General features: G+C 44.2%; 1 protein-coding gene across 1 annotated transcript in view; it reads right to left on the reverse strand.

The window, feature by feature from the left end:
• Window positions 1–2,807: 2,807 nt before the first annotated feature.
• SPEF2 (sperm flagellar 2) overlaps window positions 2,808–19,922 on the reverse strand; it is a 188,962-nt gene continuing 171,847 nt past the window's right edge. Inside the window, exon 35 of the mRNA XM_019496054.2 lies at window positions 2,808–3,071. Within this exon, the coding sequence (XP_019351599.2) occupies window positions 2,988–3,071 (84 nt within the window). The 3' untranslated portion in view covers window positions 2,808–2,987. The remainder of the gene's footprint in view (window positions 3,072–19,922) is intronic.

The following is a 19,922-nucleotide window of genomic DNA, read 5'->3' on the forward strand; positions in this document are numbered from 1 at the left end:
ATTGACAGGGCTTTAAACTAAGATTGCTGGGGGATGGGTGGACAATCACTAGTGCAAGCCTTGGAAGTGCAAGCCTTGGAAGTGACAACCACAGCATCAGCAGGTCAGGTAACACAAGGGAACTCACTCCTACCCCAGCCCAAAGACAGGACTCTTCTAAGAGGACAGGGAAGCCCAAGGCTTCTTTTGGCAGGCTTAGCTGCCTGTACACAAATGCCAGGATCATGGGGAACAAACAGGAGGAACTGGCCCTTCTGCTAAGTCAGAATTAATATGATCTCATAGGGACAATAGAGACCTGGTGGGATTCCACCTATGACTGGATCATAGAACACAGGTATTGTTGGCTATACCTTGTATAGGAGGGGTCATGGCAATTCAGGCTGACCTGGACAGGCTCACAAGGTGGGCAGATCAAAACCTGATGACATTCAATATGGAGAAATGAAAGGTGCTTCATCCTGGGAGAAAAACCCCACATCATATTTATAGGTTTGGCAGTGCTACATTCACTAGCACCATGACTGAAACAGACCTGGGGGTCATGATTGACCACAAGATGAACATGAACCACCAATGTGATGCTGCAGCTGGCAAAGCAAATAAAACTCTGGCTTGCATTTACCGATGCATCTCAAACAAGACCCAAGAAGTCATCCTCCTGCTTTACTCAGCCTTGGGCCCCAACACTGTAGAAAGAATGTGGAGAAGCTTGAGAGAGTCCAGAGGATAGCCACGTGCACGATTAGAGGTCAAGAGAACATGCCTTATGAGGAGAGGCTGAGAGGCATGGGATTCTTCAGCTTGGAGAAGCAAAGGCTCAGGGGTGACTTATAGGTGGCAGCCTATAAATATATAAGGGGTGTGCATCAGGAACTAGGAGAACATCTGTTCACCAGGGCACCCCAAGGGAAGACAAGGTCTAATGGTCACAAGCTGCTGGAAGACCGTTTTAGACTGGACATAAGGAAAAACTTCTTTACTGTCTGAGTCCCCAGAGTCTGGAATAGACTCCCTCCAGAAGTAGTGCAAGCACCTACTCTGGATACCTTTAAGAAATGCTTGGATGCTTATCTTGGTGGGGTGATTGATCCCAGCTGACTTCCTGCCCCTTGTGAGGGGGCTGGACCCGATGATCTCACAGGGTTCCTTCCAGCCCTAATGTCTATGAAATCTATGAAATTTATTAAAAGAGAAGGCTCAGGGGGAATATGATAGAAATGTATAAAACCATGAAGGGTATGAATAAAGTAAATAGGGAACTGTTATTTATGAAGTTCCAGAAAACAAGAACTAGGGGCTCCCACTGAGGCAGTTTACAGCAAACAAAAGAAAGTACTTTTTTACACAGTTGGTGCATCTACATGTGCTATTAAGGCAATGCGATAAAGTCCAGAGCAGTTTGTGCCTGGAACTGGCAGCTCTGCTGGGGCAGAGCTGCCCTGGACTGGCAGGGGACACAGGGGGTCAACCCCAGGCTCTGACCTCAGGTGGCAAAGGGGTTGGCAGGAGCTAGGGGTCTGGCCCCCAACTGGCTTAGCTGACCAGATGCAATTTGTGCCTGGTGGGCACCATCCACACAAGCATTTGACAGCAGTTAATTACTCTGCCATCAGACAGCACCATTGCTGACAGTAGTATCTTATGGTGGAGTTAATTAATTTACTGTGTGCTTATACCAGCACATATGATACTTTACTATGGAGCTAATTAGTCAACTCTGTAGTAAAGCACATGTGTAGATGTGCCCAGTGGCTGGATCTACATCAGACACTGACTGCGCAGTCATTGCTTGTATAAACAAGTGCTAACAAGATGCTAACTGTGCACTAGCTCGTGACCACTGCACAGTAGTGTCACATCATGCTTCCTGCCATGCAATGCTACCGCGCAGTAGTCATGGGCTACTGTGCAGTCAGTGTCTCATGTAGACATCTCCAGTGTGTAGTTAAGTTGTGAAAATTGTTACCACAAGAGGTTATAGAGGCAGATGGTATGACCAGTTGAAAAAAAGGTTAGACAAATTAATGGAGAATAGGACCCTTGGAAGCTGTAAAAGAGATCAGTCAGGGATGTATCCTTTAACATTCTTAAACCTATGATAGTTGATGTCATGGAGGGATGACAGGGGATGTGTCACTCTACATACTCTAGATGGGTCCTGTTAATGTGGTCTCCCTCTTGAGCATCTACTATTGCCATTGGACCTAGATGGACCATTGTTGGGCTAGATGGACCATTGGTCTGACCAAGTTTGGCACTAATGATTTTATGCACATTTAAGTAACAAGGGTTCATCATCTCAGCTAGTACCAATTAACTGTATTTTCATATACACTTTGTATTCATCCATCAAGTTTAACTGAGAAAATATAAATATTTATTTACATTATCAGTTTATTAACTAGCAATTGCAAAATATATTTTATATTATGTTAATAAATATCAGCATGTTTGTGTTGTAATACTATAAATACTAGCAAAAGTCATTATCTTGCATACAAAAATGGCATGTGCTATCCCCTCTACAGTGGACTCTATTGTCCCATGTATTAATATGCATTTTCCCCTAAAAAGCATAATAATGGAAAATAAATGAAATTATTGCAATAGAAGCTGCCCAAAATCAATCAAACTTCTGTTAAAACTCTCCCCTCACAGTTTAATCCTTTTGCGGGTTGTCTTATATACTGGAAAACACAGTATTAAAAATTGCTATTGGCTCTATTATATGTATTCAACTAAAAAATCAGCTCCACTTTATTTAGAAGTATTATCAAAATATTTAAGTAGAAATAGACAAAATCCTTAATTAAGAAGTATTTATTAAAAGCACAGTATATATAGCATACAATATATTTAATTATTTTAACGTTTTATCTTGCAACCCGCAAGTGAATAGTCCTTTCTATGTGAGTAAGATTTGAAGGACTGATTCTTACAAAAACCTTTGGAATATTTACTTAATAGTAAAAAAACCCTTTTATTCATATTTTAATGTCTTTAGATGTTGTGGTCTCTCCGTCTGTAGATTGCATTTGTTCAGCCCTTTGTAGAATCAGTTTAAAATTCTATGGAAAAGAAAAGGAAAAGGCAGTTAGAAAAATGGGTCAGATAAGTTAGGTCACAATCTGATGCAACTTAAAACTGCTGTAAATTAATCAGTAATCATCCTTGCCTTTCCAGGAACTTAAACTACAATGAAGGGACAGAAGGTTTATGAATATAACCTGCATTTTTATGGGGATTCATTCATATAATTCCCTCTTTCCATTTATTAAACAAAATACTAAATGGTTTAAATTGAGGATACTGGCACTGTCATTAGAGCTTAATATAGGGCTCAGTGGAATATTTCATAAAAAGCAAGCACAAAAACCATTTATACAACACGTATAATGCCAGTACAATACAAAGTTCATAATATTGGGCATGTTTACATGTGCATTTGATCTGAGATCAGTTTGCTTGCAAGTAAACTACTTGTGAGTAAACACTCCTGGGTAGGCATCTACATGTGCAGGGATGTGGCAGCAGATTTGCTGCTCTTAGCAGCAAACTGCTGTCACTTCCTGTGGTCCTGCAATGAGCCCCAGCTGCCACCAGGGGGGAGATCGAGCCTCCAGCTGCAGCTGCCAGCATCCAGCAGCCATCTTGAAAAGCTAGCTTTACTCCCTGCTCCCTGGTCAGCCACTTCCCTGGCCAGGAGCAGTGTGCACAGTGCAGCAGCAGCACGTGGCAGCTCTCTCCTTGCCACCTCTGCCTCCCTGCACTATGGCTAGGGTGGCTCTCATAGAGGACATTCTGGTTTTCTGCTACCCTGTCCTCTATTGATATGAAACCCGATGGCTTTATGTCCTCATTTTTCTCTTCAATATTTTACTTCAACAGAAAAATAGAGTTTTGTTTGGTTTCATATCAATTGAGGACAGAGGACAACTGGAATGTCCTCTATGATGGCCACCCTAACTATGGCTGCTTCAGCCCCTGCCAGTGATGACCAGCACCCTGTACTCCTGCTGGCTCTGCTGGCCTGCTGTGCTGACCACCGGCTGGCCCACAACTGTCTGAGCCTCCCAGGTCCCCCACGCGCAGCAACTGCCTGCCTGACCGCAGCACACTGTCCTAGGGCCACTGCCACTATGCAGCTGCCTGGACCTCATCCAGCTGCCTGGACCCCAGCAGGGACACTAACAACAGGCTGCTGGACACCGCCGCTGGGGCTGCCCTTGCCTTCCTGGACCTCAAGCCCTGCCACTTCTGGGCCCACTAGGTGGTGGTGTCAGCAAGGACTCGTGGCTGCATGTTCTTCAGCAGACTTGGGATAATGAGCAGTGGCTGGAGGCATTCTGGATGACCAGGGTCACCTTCTAGGAATTCCTGGGGCAGCTCTAGCCACACCTGGAGGGGCAGGACACCAACATGGGGTTGCCCCACCACACAGACACCTGGTGGCTCTTGCCTTGCTCAAGCTGGCCATGCCCACCAGCCTCCCTTATGTGGGCCATCTCTTTGGGGTGGGCAAAGCCACTAATTGAGAAGACCATCCTGCAGGTGTGTGGTACCCTCCGGGACGTGCTGAGGTACATGGTGCTCTTGGTGCATGCTCCCCTGGCAGTGGTGGTGGGGTTCTGTGCCCTGGGCTTCCTCTTGTGCATCAGGGCCCTGGATGGGACCCACATCACCATCACTTGCCCACCCCATAGTGACTGCCCCTACTATAAGCAGAGGGGCTTTCACTCAGTTGTGCTCCAGACCATCATTGACCACCACAGCACCTTCACAAATTTGAGTGCCAGCTGGGTGGGCAGTGCCCACAACACCTACGTTTCTCAACTTGACCCTGCTAGCCCTGGTACAGAGTGACTGCTTCACACTGCTGTGGTGGTCCTGCCACTCCTCATCGGGGACCCCACCTAACTGCTCCTGCCCTGCTTATATGACTCTACACTGGCCAGCTGGATTCCCACCAGGCCAACTTTAACCAATGCTTGGGCCAGACCTGTGCCCCAGTGGAGTGCACCTTCAGCTGCCTCAAGGGATGCTGGCATACTCTCACTGCCTGCCACAGGTTCACCGAGGACAACCTCCCCCAGGTTATTGTTACAGCCTGTATGCTGCATAATGTCTGTGAGGCCCACGGGGAGCTCTTTTGTGAGGCCTGGGAAGAGGAGGTATGGCAGATGGAGGATGCCTGGCAGTAGGAGCACCACCTGTGGAGGCAGTGACAGGAACAGCAGTGTACCCCCCTGCTGAGGCCCTGAGCAAGCTGCACACCTACCCCTAGGCACCAGGGCACTGGGCACGAGAGGCACTGGCTGACCATCTCCTCCTGCACTCCCTGCTGTAGCCCACCTGGACAGCCACTCATAGACCACCCCCCCCCGCGCACACACCCCCATCCCCAGCACCACGCTCACTGCAGGCATATCTCAGAAGAACAAGTTTTTATTCCCCTCACATCAAACAGACCTCCACTTCCTCCTCAAGAAACAGAGCCCTCCTCTCTCCTCTCCACCAACAGAGCCCCTCCACCACCCACCCCACCCACCAACAATAAAACACCTTCTTCCTTGTGCAAAGTATTTAGAATGTGGTTGTGTGTTGTCCAAGGGTGGGGGGGGGACAATGGGGGGGTGCCTAGGGGGCAGAGCACATGGACAGGAGGCCAGTATCCTGGGTGCACATGCCACGGTGCGTCTGGTGGGTAGGGGCTTGCCTAGAAGTGACAGCAGCCACTGGCTGTGCCTTGTGGCTGGGGCTGGGGCTGAGGCTGCAAAGCTGTTGTGGTAGGCACTGGTCCAGGTTCCCTGAGCTGCTGGTGCTGGCTGCAGGCAAGGAACTCAGCCAAATGGGCTGCTGGCACCCAAGGCTCCCCCCCTACTTTGACACATCAGCATGGGTTCCAGGCCAGGGGTTGGACAGGCTGCCCATGCTGCTGTACACAGCACAGCTATGGCCTGGATCCCAGGGCATAAGGATCTCTGTCAGTTGCCACATAAAGGGCAATGACTTTTGGGCACTTCCCCATCGACAATTGTGGTCAGTGATGGTGACCCACAGTGCTCACAAGGCCTTGAACTTTATATGGCACTACTGTGCCAACTGGTTGTGCCTGTGCTCCTACATCTGGCCTGATAGCCCCTTACAGACATGGATGCCAGAGCTCCTGCCCTGTGCGAACTGGCACTACATCTCCATCTTGCCCCACCATACCACAAGTTTACCAGTCTCCTCCTGTGACCAGTTGGGGCTCCAGGTAATGGGCATGGACATGGGCAAGAGTGAGAGCATTGGAGCTCCTGTGCCAGCTCTCTGGGCCTCCGTGCAGCTGTCCCTGTGCTAGCAGTGTCCAGTGCAGGGGCACGGTGTGGGACTGACAGCCACGCAGTGAGGCAATGCTCCAGATCACCTGCAGACTCCAGGCAGGTTGCTGGGGGTGGGCTGCAAGCAGCTGGAGTGGCCAAGAGCTGCCTGCAGCTGTGCCTGGGTGCTGACAGGCCTAGCAGAAGCCTGGAGGAGCCTGCAGGCCTGGACAGTGCGGGATTGGCAGCTGCCTGGCACCACAGTGCCAGGTAGTAGTGCCAGGTTGCAGGCAGGCTGGTACAGATAGCTTACAGCCTGCCTGGGAGGACACAGGGGCTTGGAGTGGCCTCAGGCTGCCTATATGTGTGCCCCAGGGCTCAAAATACCTGCAAGCTTTGAAAGGCCTGAGGCTAGGGCTGCCATAGAGCCGGCCCAGTCCTGGGACAGGAGAGGTTCCCAGCCCCAGAAGCTTGGGACTAGCCTCAGGGTGGCTCTCCAGTGGCAGGGCTGCTGGCTACACGTGTGTTACTACGCAGTAAAACTACTCGCAAGTAAATTTACTGCTTGCATTTGCAGGCAGCAAATTTACTCACAAGTAGCATAATTTTCTGTGCAGTAAGTGTGTGCAAATGTAGAAGCATGTAATTACTGCGCAGTAAACTATGCTACTGCGCAGTAAAGTGTCTTGTGTAGACATGCCCACTATAACACAATACATTGGACCAAATGGTTATGAATCAATGTGTGTAAGACTAATGGATGTTTCTTTACTTTAGGTATGACATATATATATCAAGCAATAAAGCAATATTTTTTTAAATATGGAATTAAACAGATTATTTCCAAGATAGTGGTATATGTGTGGTTCTTCAAGCATATGACAAGGATATGTCAAAGTATGGTGTCAGCACATGAATTTTAAATAACAAAAATCAAGAACCTTCAGATTTAACCCAATTTTCTTACCTATGGTTAGGAAAGTCCTCAAAGCAGGACATATTTATACTGTAGTATCTGGACAAGAATATGGAACATGGCAATCAATTCAGAATCTTTCTATTTGCTGTTTCTAATTCTGATACTTGCTCTTCATGAGAAGTGCATGCTTTTCATTTTTATTGTCTTAATTAACCATGACAAAGAAAAAAAAGAATTCCAACTTGATACCCTTGATGGACTTTGTCTGGAATAAAGGTATGAATTAACACCCTATGTTTCTTATTTATCTACCTAACTGGGTTTTTAAAGCACTGCAATAAAGAGAGTGGTATTCTTACGCCAATTTCAATGGAAGTTTTAAGTTTTGAGTACCTTTGAATACTTCTGATGAGCTAACCCAGTTCAGTGCAGGGGTGGGCAAAATACGGCCTGTGGGCCGGATCCAATCTGCCAAGGGATTCTATTCGACCCACAGCACGTCCATGGGCCCCACCCGGCCCAGGCGCAGGGGGCAGTCTGGACCATGGCACATGCGGCTGGTCCTGCCACCCTCAGGCACAAAGGTGCTGCTTGGTGCAGAGCGGAGCCCACCCTATCCGTGTGTGGCTCTCGGGCATGCCAAGACCTGTGGTCTGTAGAGCTGTAGTGTGGTGCAGCAGTGAGGTGGGGGCAGCATGGCAGCCAGACTATGCTTCCTGGCAGCCCCGGGGGAGTAGATCCTTCTGGCTGCTGCTGCCAGTGTCTCTACTGTTGCTGCCAGACCTGGCACCACTGCCCCACACTTACTGCTGGCAGCACCAGACAGGATGGACAAGAGGGGTCTCCATGAAGGGAGTGCTTGGCTAGGCAGATGGGATGGGGCCACAGACAGGTAAGGAGCAATGTCCAGGAGCAGAACGGGCCCTCAACAGCAGATCAAAACTTCTAAGTGCCCCTTCAGCCCAAATAATTGCCTACCTCTGGTTAAGCAGGTTCATGCATATTTGTTTCTTCTTTTCCAAGAGGGGAGACATATAAATGTATTAATGTTTTTCTTCTACTCTCCTCTCTCTTCCTGTTCATTTCTCAGTAACTAAACTATGAACTCATTAAAGAAAGGGCTATCTCTTACTCTGTATTTGTAGAGGTTCTCATATAATTGGACAGTGTTCCTGATTGGATCATCTTAATGCTACAATGTTAGAAGTGAAATAATACCATGGAAAAGTTTTGTCAGAGAGTAAGTTCTTGTACTTCAACCTAAACGTGATCATTTGTGAGATTAGCCAACCTCCTTTACAAGTTTGTTCCACAACCACAACCCTTTGCCTATGAGAGATTGTTCCTGAAACTCAGCAGCATTGTCAACACATCCTACATATATAAATATTCAGTCTGTTTTGAAAATTAATTAATTTTTTTTCTCAAGCAGGTTCTGCCTCAGTAAATGCTGTTTCTCTCTCAGATCTTTGAGGCTACATTTTCACTGTATGCAACAGGTAACAGCCTGGAATTTAATTCTCAATTCAGCAAACACTTAGGCATGTGCTTAACTTTAACATGTTTCAGGGGTGTACTTGGTAGTCATGTTGGTCTGAGACAAACAGACATACGAAAAGCAAGAACTCTTGGTTCCAAAATGATACTTTTTATTAGACCAACTGGAAAATCACAAGAAAATTGTCCTTCTTTGCAAACTTTCGGGATCAAAGTCCCTTTGTCAGGCTCTGGGAAAAGTATAGATGGTACAAGATGGTAAAAAGGTCCCATTGGTAGGAGATAAACTTCATTTTTGCACAGAGGGAGCTGAAGATGGAAGGCTGTCCCTCTGGGGCCATGAGAGTGTCTTTGTGAGCTGTGCTGAACTTTGTCAGCACAGCTCACGAAGACACTCTCATGGCCCCAGAGGGACAGCCTTCCATCTTCAGCTCCCTCTGTGCAAAAATAAAGTTTATCTCCTACCTATGGGGACTTTTTACCATCTTGCACCATCTATACCAGGGGTAGGCAACATTTTTTGGCCGGAGCGCGGAAAAAACCACAATGTCTATCTTGGATGGTGCTGGAGTGCCGACATGCTGGAGCCCGGAGCAGCTGTTTGCAACCTCCTGGCTGCAGCCGGGCCACGGAGCCCAGTCTGCTTGCAGCAGGGCTTGCAGCCTCCCAGCTTCCTGCTGGGAGCAGCCTGGGCTCTGTGGCTGGCAGCAGCTGCTTAGAGCCTGGACTGGCAGTGGTGTGCCAAGCAAAATGGCCTTGCGTGCCATGCTCAGCATGCGTGCCAGGGGTTGCTAACCCGTGATCTATACTTTTCCCAGAGCCCAACAAAGGGAATTTGATCCCGAAAACTTGCAGAAAAGGACAATTTTCTTGCAATTTTTCAGTTGGTCTAATAAAAGGTATCATTTTGGAACCAAGAGTTCTCATTTTTTATATAACTTTAACATGTCATTTGAATTGGCAGGTATGACTCAGAACACACAATACCAATTTCTTGAGTAAGAAGGTTTCTTTTTAATAAATCAAACATCAGACTAAAACACTTTGAAGAAATAGAGGCAAAGATAAGGAATAAGAAAAACTGTAGCAATGTTTTGAGTAGTATATACCTACATCCAGACAGTATGCAATTATATTTTTGTGCCACATTTTGTACTTATAATACATAGAGTAACTTATTAATCTTATTAGTCTGACACTTTTTTAAGGAGATAAGACACAAATTATTTAATTTCCATAATATTAGTAGTTCTACCAAATGAACGGTTAATTAAAATATGTATTTTTCTTTAACTATAAACGCAAGTAGCGTTTTGTTGGTTTTATCATGAAAGTCAGTGATTACTTATTATGTTTTACTATAACCAGTAAAAATAAATGAAAAATATTTTCCAGATTATAGAATATAACCAAAGATTTGATAAAATAAATAAGATAATGTACAAATACTTCTTTCAGACCTACTTTATTTTGTCTAAATTTTTCAAGTTTGGCTTTTTCTTTTGTTAGGTAGACAATTGCCCTGAACTGTTGAAATTTCATTTACTTTTAAAAAGAGCAGCATTGAAAAGAATAAAGGAAAAGCAGTAAAAGGAAAAAGATTAAATTTATTGACCTTTTGTTTTAGAAGTTAGTGTTAACACATTAGGCTTAACTTGAAAAGTTCTTCAGCTTTAGAGAGAGGCATCTTCAGTACACTGAGTCAGAAAAAGAAGCTTCATTTCCGGCTATATAAAAGTGAAATGTTAGCAAATGGAACCTTGAGCAAGTTCATTATCAGTACTTACCACCACCACATGAAGCAGATATTGATATCAGTTAATTGTAGTCTCCTGACATGCTAGAATGTGCATTTCATTACTTGATTTTTTTACATTCCAATATACTGTGTATAATGTATAGATGTAAAAAAAAATTCAAAAAATGGTATTTATCTTAATGGAATAAATGCTATGCAGAGGGGCATGTCTGATGTGTTCAGCATGGGAACTGGGAATTTTATATACTAGACAATACTGCACCAATATATCTTAAATAGCCTTGTAAAAATAATAATAATAATAATAATAATATTTTATTATTAAAAACTCCAGTTTTTTCAAGTCGCTTAAATATTCTTCTTTCCTTTGTATATATAGATAAAATAATAATAATAATTATTATTATTATACATATATTATGTAATTATTATTATTATTATTATTAAATATGTGTAATTATTATTATTATTATTTTATCTGTACATACACAAAGGAAAGCAAAACCTTTAAATGACTTGAAAAAAACTGGAGAAGTAATATTCTCCTAAGATTTACAAAAAGTAAATCCTTTAACAGGTCCAATACACAAAATGTTTTCCTTCAATTTCAGACAAACATATTTCTTCATCTGGTTCTTTCATCTGAACAAGTGTTTGCTTGATTAGAAATGTAAGAAACATACTATTGAGTCACGTATGTTGCCTTGTTTATGTCCTTGATGAAGCAGATAACACTGAGACCACATATAGGTAGCATTTTAATAAAATTTACTTAAAGGCCCTTTTAGGCACCAAGTTAAATTTACCTTTCCTTGTCTACTGGAACATACAACATACCACATGAAAAAGGTTTCACAAGTTTCTGAAGTATCATACGAATTATCTAGGAGTAGACAGTGATTCAGCAATGCTTTTTCTGCCCTTAGTATTAGGTAATTTATTTAATACTTGCTCTGGGCCCCTCTTGCAGTTCTTACCAAGTAAAAACTCTCCCTATGTATTGATGCAGTATACTCCTCCATTATTAATTGTCAATTGTTAATTCTGTGACAAGGATAGAAAAAATATACTGGAAAACTACCAAATGATAAAGTAATTAACATACTCTACATATTGTTCTCACTAAAAATGAGCAAAGTATTGTACTGGAAATACTGAATATTCTAAACATTATGGAGGTAAAAAGAAATTAAAAGATTTATTGTTGACTGTTGAAGTTAAAGACTTAATTTTAGCTTGTTTTGTGATTATATTACATTGAAAATGCATTCAGTGAAAATATTCAAATTTACTTAAATTAACACACACAGTCACATGCAAAGAAGAGTGTGTGTTTCAGGCACATATGCATGTATGCAAGTACACGTGTGCTTCCGTATGCATAATGATGAAAGACAGCCCTTAAGAATGATGTTTTCTGTTAAACCAGAAGTGTGTCAGTAGTCACAGAGAGAGACACAAGTTTACCCCACAGTTCTATTGTGGACAGAAGAGACGAGGTAAAACAGATAGAATAATCTTCACACCCTTATTGCTGAGGCTAATAAAAACAGCACCAGCAAAAGTGGTTGCTTTTGATGTCATCGCTGGTCGTCTAGTACTGGATTATGAAAACAAACTCATTTAAAATAGATCAGCAAACATCACATCACAGCCTGTTTACCTTTAGTTCAAAGGTGACATGGATAGATTTAGACTGATGATCATAAAGTGAAAGCTGTTTAATTCATGACCAAGAGAAACTACTTTATCTACACATAACCAAATACTTTTCAGCACCCTGTTATATTCCCCACTGTTTACGATAACAGTAGTAGAAACATTTTAACCTTAGAAACCACACCCAAGCTTTGCTATACTTATCTTGCAAAAGATCTCAAAATAACAGCACTGTGGTTCAACATCATTTTTATAGAGATTTTTATATTCACTTAAGAATTTTTGGGAAAATTTTTCATATTAAAAGTACTATATTATTAATTTTGTTGTTTTCGAAAAGAAAAATTTCCCTAGCTAGAACATGAAGCTCTTCGAACAGATTGTCAGAATAAACTGTGTTCCTGGAAGTGCATGCGTTTTTGACACTGAAGTTAGAATTCTATGGAAAAAAATACTGGCCACTAAGGCCACAAGTATGTTTCTTTGTGACTATGCAAACTGCATGCAAATGGTACTAGCTCTTCCCAATTAAATTAGAAAGTGGAGATTATGCACAGAGAACATGGTTTCATACTTTTAAGAGCAGTTACTGACTATAAACTTGCTTTCTTTATGGGTGTAATATTGCTTTCTTTATCTACAGTCAGGACAGATGCCCATATTTAAGAGACTACTTAGCTGTAAACTGCCTGTAAAGGGAAAAGTTAAAGGATAACAGTCAAAGATAGATGGTCTGCATCAGTTCTGACTGCCAAAACAAGAGATATATGCATTATCTTTAACTGCAAGATGAAGAGATAAATGTATTTAATTGAGCACTAGACTGCTTGACATATTTTTAATGGTAAAAGTTTTTCTTAGATATACTTTGGAAGCTGCTTTTGACTAGGGAATGAGTTCTAATGACCTGAGCTACTGTGCAGGTTGGCATACCAAATCTGATCTTCTGAGGAAGGGCTGTCCAACTGGTGGCCTATGGACTTCAGTTGCAGCCTCAGGGCTTCTACCTGGCTGCTGCTCTCCCTATTGCTCTGGCTGCAGCAACAGCTAGTCTCCAGACTCCCCTCCCTCCTTTGGCTTTCACTGCCTGCCCTTGCCCCAGGGGGCAGGGCACTGCAGTATGTGGCACAGAATGGCTGGGGGAGCTGAGGGCAAGTCTGGGGCCACAAAGAAGTGCAGTGCAGCAGAGAGGGGCATGGCACAGTGATGAGGGTTGGAGAGGGCCGGTGCAGGTGGGCAGTGCAACAGCATTGGGAAGGCACGAGTTGGTGGTACAGCAGGATGGGGGGTATCCATGTGACATGCAGTCTAGGTAACCTGTCTCTTGCCCTGGTGTGGCCCTTGGACATGCAATGCCCAAAGGTGTGGCCAAAGGGGTGTTCTGTTTGGCTTCCCACTGCTTAGAACCTGGACAGCTTTGTTATTAGGTAAATTTTGGAGATTGTGACATACAGGATCAGTGTGTGGGGACATAATCTAGGTGTCTTGTATATGTAAGTTTGGTTATATTTAGATAATAGTTAAGAACTCTTTTAATGTGTATTAAATTCTGAACTTTAAGCTATGTCTTGCAGCTTTTCTGAGAAATGAGTGAGGGTTAGTTAAGACTACTGGAGGTTAACTCTTTGGTAAGATCAGAATCAGAAATTATACTGATCAGGGGTTTACTGTGCTTAATAGCTGCTCAGCTTTATGATACCCTTGAACTACTATGTCCTGCCTCTTAATATTTATCTTTGCATGGATATTTCAACATTGGGGAAAAGATGGTCTCTCAAACAGAAATATTCTCTTATCAGTGATATGTGACAATTGACAGGGCACAACTGAAGATCTGCTGATGACTTGCTTTGTAATACTTAGGTATACTTAACTGTCAGCTCTCTACCAAAAGAAATGTATTCGGTTTTCGGGTTTGTTTGTTTTTTGAAATTATGGCTGCAAATGCTCCAAAAGTAGGACACCAATAAAGAGGCTTAAATTTGTCAGGGGATCTTGATACTTCTTATTTTCCCTCATTGCGAAAATTAGCCTAAATGCAGGTATCAGATATGGGTCTTAAGCTGGTTCTAGGAGACCTTTGTAGCTCAGCTGCAAGATTGAGTAATCAATAGATCTCTCCCTGTCTCTCCATAATTCCATGTCCACAGCTTCTACTTTATACCCACATAATTTCTCAAATTCTAGGAATCATACAATCATGAATTTGAAGGGCCCTTAAAGGTCATCTGGTCCAACACCCTGTAAGAAATGCCAGAATGCTACTCCTAAACTATTCCTATCAAATGTTTATCCAGCCCCCTCTTCAAAATGTCCAGGTTAAAAACAGATTGTGGCGGCGAGATACCCCCATAGGCTCCCAAAGTGGGGGGAAGTCTCCTCGGGCCCCAAGCCACACAAGCAGCCTTCCCCCACACTGGGGAAAACTCACCTGCAGGGGCACAGCCAGAGCCAGAGCATGAGCCAGCATTACACTGGCTGATTAATTAGCTGTTCCCTGGGCAGAGAAAAGCTGGATCAATCGCAGCAGCCAGAAGAGCCGCCACGGGACGATTTAAAAGCCCCTCTGGGACCTGAGGGGAGGGGAGTGAGGGAGTGCGCCGGTGTGGAGCACGCCAGGTGCGCTGATGCTCTTGTGGGAGCAGGAGCAGTGCAGCCCGCTTGGTGCTGGCATCCAGAGCAGGGGAGCTGAGCCCCTGTAGTAGGCTGGGAGAGGAGGCAGTCCCACACCCCTCTCCTCTCCAGCGATCTACTTTGTTCTTTGCCAGAAAAAAATTAGAGGCGTCCTGTCCAGAGGCAGCGAGGAGTACGTCAGCCTACGGAAGCCCAGCTGATCAGCATCTGAGGCGGAGACGCTAGCCGTTGGGACAGCCAGGCTAGCCTACCAGGACCCACACCGACACTGGTCCTCCGGCAAAAAGGGGTCTACTGAACACAATCGAAACACGCATGTGGCATCCATCTGGTTGGCGAGTGGATGGGGTGTAGGGGAGGCGGAGCCCCACGGAACATCACAACCAGACAGTGAGTACTACCATACCCAGGTTCCCCCCAGAAAGAAGGTCTCCACTGAACCCCTCCTTTTCATTCAAAGACGCCAAGTCATGGCAAGCGAGTTGAGGGGAGGGGTCCTGCACCAGACAGAAAGTACATCACCCGACGCAAACCCCACCTAAGACACCTTTTATCACACAGATGTCGGGTTTATCCCTCAGCTCATTGTTCTGGGCTTTGACTATGCAACAGACATGGGACAGCCATTTAGCCATGCAGCTTGAATGATAATTAACTTGAATTAGTCATGATTGCCCTGGCAAAAAGTGTTATCTCAGTACTTCACAGGTATTTAAACCGGGATCCCAGTCAAGAAGAAAACAGCTCCGCTGAAAGACTTAAATAGAAATGTCATCACCGATAACAAAAACAACTCGAGCATTGAATCAAACACTATGGAATTATGTACTCCAGTGAGACTGAAATCAAACATGCAGAGCATGAAGGATTACCACAGTTTGAAGTTATGATGGATTTGGGTAACAGACCTCCATTAGAAGATTTGCAGAATTGATTCCTGGGAACAAGGCATTTGGCAACAATTGCTTGCCTGATGAAATCTACAAACGTGCCAATGACAAATTACTTCAAAAGCTCAATGAAGTTATATTGCTCTGCTGGAAAGAGAAAGCAGTACTGCAAAATTTCAAAGATGTTCATTTTGTATAATTATACAAAAACAAGGGGGATAGAAGCAACTGTGACAACTATACAGGTATCTCCCTGTTGAACATTGTCAGAAAAGTTGTCATTTGCATTATGCTCCATAGGCTGCAATCTCTGGATGAAAGAATCTATCCTGAAAATTTATGTGGTTTTTGCTCAGGATGTTTCACCATTGATATGATAGCTTCAGTCAAGCAACTACAAGAGAAGCATAGAGGAAAATGAATACCCCTGTACATAGGGGTGTAGGTTGTAGCCGTGTAGGTTGGTCTAAGGACACAGGCAGACAAGGTTCTTTGGGTAAATCTTATATCTTTTATTAGACCAACTAAATAGTTGGAATTTTTTTTCTTAGCAAGCTTTCAGGTTTAAAAAACCTTTGTCTGGCTGCAGTTGGTGTGTGCACTTCCTGGATGGAATGAATAGTAAAGAAGCCAGAGACTGGGCTGGTGTGCATGCAACAAAGCCAGTCAGTGAAGATGTAAACTGAGGAGTCAATGGGTGAGAGACAGGCTGGGGGTTGAATGTAGCAGGTAAATAGTGGAGAGGTACCTGGGGAGTCAGATATCAGGCAGGTTATAATGTGTCATAAATTCAATGAATATGTCATATTACATGAATCTCTCAGTCAATGAATATGCCATAAATCTAATAAATCATAAAACTTCATTTAATCAACCTCCTGGATACAAAAAAATATGGACTAAATTTAGACATTGGATTTACGACACATTATAACTGGCGGGGGGGGGGGGAGGGAGAAGGGGAGTGGGGGTCGTAGCCAGGCTGCTTGGTGCAGCACGGCATGGCAGCCCCATCTCAGGGCAGGGGGTGTCAGAAGCCTCTCCTCCTCTTCCCTCTAGCCCACGCTGGGGCTGGGCATGCTCCGCTGTTGCCTGCATGAATTGGAGCCAACGTGCTCTGGCCTGGTCAGGATGGGGACAGCTAGGGCCCCTCTGGCAGGGCTGGAAGGGCAGGGAGCTGTGGGTCAGAAGTGAGGGGCGCTGGCAGTGCTAGGGGGCTGTGGCTTGGGAGTGAGGGGCACCAGTGGGGATGGGGGGGGGGAGTTGAGGGTTGGGAGTGATGGGCACCATCATGGCCCTTGGGAACGGGGTACTGCGGTTTGGGAGTGAGGGGCAATGGCAGGGCTGGGGTCAGTGGGTCGGGAGTGAGAGACAGCAGTAGGGCTAGGGTGGGGGCTGTGGCTTGGCAGTGAGAAGCAACGGCAGGGGCAGGGCACCAGCATGTTACTGCCCCCACCGTCATATTCCCGCCCCCCCCACTCCTTGGCACAAAGCAGGTGTCCTCTTTTTAAACCTGGATATATGGTAACCCTACTTCTATACAGTCAACAGACAAGGCCTTTTTACAGTTCTGAAGGAACTAGGTGGCCTCCAAAATGTTGGACATCATTCATTCATTATGTCAAGGTATGAAGGCAACTGCAGTATAAGGAAACAAAGAATCAAATGCCTGTCATCAACAATGGATGAAACAGGGTTGTGTCTTAGCCCCATGCTCTTTAACATCTACTTTTCATTCCTGCCTCTTCAAGTATTCAAGGGCGGCAAAGATCACATTGATCTTCAAACCAGACTAGAGGCCTGGAGGCTTGTTCAACAACACAAGGTTGAGAGCAAAATTGAAAGTGAAAGAGCTGGTTCTGAGAGATTTCCTCTTACGTATGACACAGCCTTGTGTCGATGACACAGTTGCCCACAGTGAATCTACCCTGCAAAATCTTTTCGGCAGATTTTCTGTCATGCATGAACTTCAGGCTGACAATTAATCTCAAGAAGACTATGATCATATACCAAGGTATGGAAGAACCAGTGTCTCACATCACTTGGCAGAATAAATCTCTTGGCATCTCTTGACAGCTTTTGCTACTTGGGTTCTACAGTCAGCAAGAATCTTGACTTTCAGACTGAACTGATTCACAGAACTGGAAAAGCAGCTAAGAATTTCGGGCTGTTACAGAAATGTGCATGGAATAACAACAATCTATCAATTAAGGTGAAGATACAAATCTATGAGACTTGGGTGCTAGTTGTCTCTGCTTCATGGTTCAGAAATGTGGACTACATATGCAAGGTACATCAGGAGATTGAACAGCTTCCACATGAGATACCTGTGCAAAATCCTGAAAATCAAGTGAAAAAACAAAATGCCAAACACAATTGCTGGAACAAGCAGGACCAACATATTTAGAAGTGTAAGACAAGAAGGTCACGATGGTTCAGCCATGTCAGGAGAATGGGAGGAGATCATATCCCCAAGAATATTTTGTACAGTCAGATTCCGGATGGCTCTAGAAAGTGGCATTGCCCTCTATGATGGTACCATGACGTGCACAAATGACATGAAGTTGTTCAACATCAAAATAGAAAGCTGGGAGGAGTGCACAGAATCCCATCCAATCTGGAGGGAACATCTGGGTGCCCATCCAATCTGGGTGCAGCTCAGCATGAAGTGACTTTGATCCAGAGGATGGAAGCAAAGCGAGAACGAGGAAAGCAGCATGCTGTAAACTTGGACTCCAATTCAGACAACACATGGTCTGTGAAACTTGTAACAAGCTGTGTCATTCAAATTGGGCTTGATAGCTACAAGTGGATTCATCAGGCACCTGACTAGACCTCTTACACGTACACCATGATCCAGAGGATCGATGGTTGCCTATTGGGAGAAATCTAACATCTGTTTTTAGCCCCTATGCAGGAGACTCAAAACTTCCCGCGGCAGTCTCTTCCACTATTCTACTAGTAACCTTACATTTGTCTGCACTGAACTTTCTGTTGTCTTTAACCCAGCCTTTGCAATTGACCACAATCTTTTGAAATCTCTTACTATCCTCCAAAGTGTCTGCAATCCCTCCCAGTTTCATGCCATCTGCAAACTTGATTGGGAAGCTCTCTGTTCTGCCATCCAAATAAATAATAAACATGTTAAGCAGCACTGGATTTAGAACGCACCCTTGGGGAACTCCATTTGAAATTTCCTGCCATTCTGACATTGATTCATTTATAATTACCGTTGATTGTGCTTATTAAATTAATTACATACCCACCTAATAGCAATTTAATCTAGCCCACACTTCTCCAATTTATGTAGGTTTATATCAAAAGGTCATCAGATGAACAGCAGAAGAACCCTATATTTGCATGTAGAAAGAAAGACTCTGTTCTTGCTCTTAATCTTCTCAGAATTCTTATTATTTCCATCTCAAGAATCAAAACGTTTATGGGCATAGTATAGATCATAATCATTTCATTTGTTGCTCAGGACCAAAATACATTGAAAGAGCAGGACTCTTAGAAATCTTGACAGAAGACTTTTCTTTTGATAACTGACCCCCAAGAAGACAGACCTATGAAATCTAACCCAGAGGGACAATAATCATGTACGACCCATAATAAAACGCAAGACAAGGTCAAACCAAAAGCACTCTTGAGTCACTGAGAGAAGGTTTCAGATCTGAAAATGCACACGTGTCACAGTTCAATTCAACCCCATCCAGGGTGCTTGTGTTAATAACATTTTCACACACAATTTTCTTTTAAACCAAGTTTCTAACTCTTGCCTTGTTTCTTTTAGTTCTTCTTGTTCTTGTCTTCCTCTTGCAGCTTCCTTTAACAGCTCCTGCATCTTTCTTTGTAGTGCTCTTAGCTCTTTTGTTCTTTTCCCTGTGCATCTTTGGCCTTCCTTCCTGAAAAATTCTTCCATCTTCTTCACTATCATCCAGCATTCTCTGGTACTCCCGAAATATTTCCACAGTGTTCATCACACCTGATACTGTCTCATGTAAGCTTGACACTTCTATTCATCCTGTAACAACTGCACATTTAACTTCCACAGTCCCTTCCCTTTCATGGGGCTCTTCCCAGGGGCGATGTGTAGGGGTTACATGCAGGTGCACATGTACCCCCTGAGCGTGGTGGTACCCCCCCTACAAAAAGGTGCCGCCGGCCTGCGGGCAGTTGCTGCTCGCCACCCCACCGCCACAACCACCAGCAGCATTTGCGGCCGGTCCGCAATCCCCGCTGGTCGCCACCGACACTGC

Source organism: Alligator mississippiensis, chromosome 3, assembly GCF_030867095.1.
Source record: "Alligator mississippiensis isolate rAllMis1 chromosome 3, rAllMis1, whole genome shotgun sequence".
Taxonomy (NCBI): domain Eukaryota; kingdom Metazoa; phylum Chordata; order Crocodylia; family Alligatoridae; genus Alligator; species Alligator mississippiensis.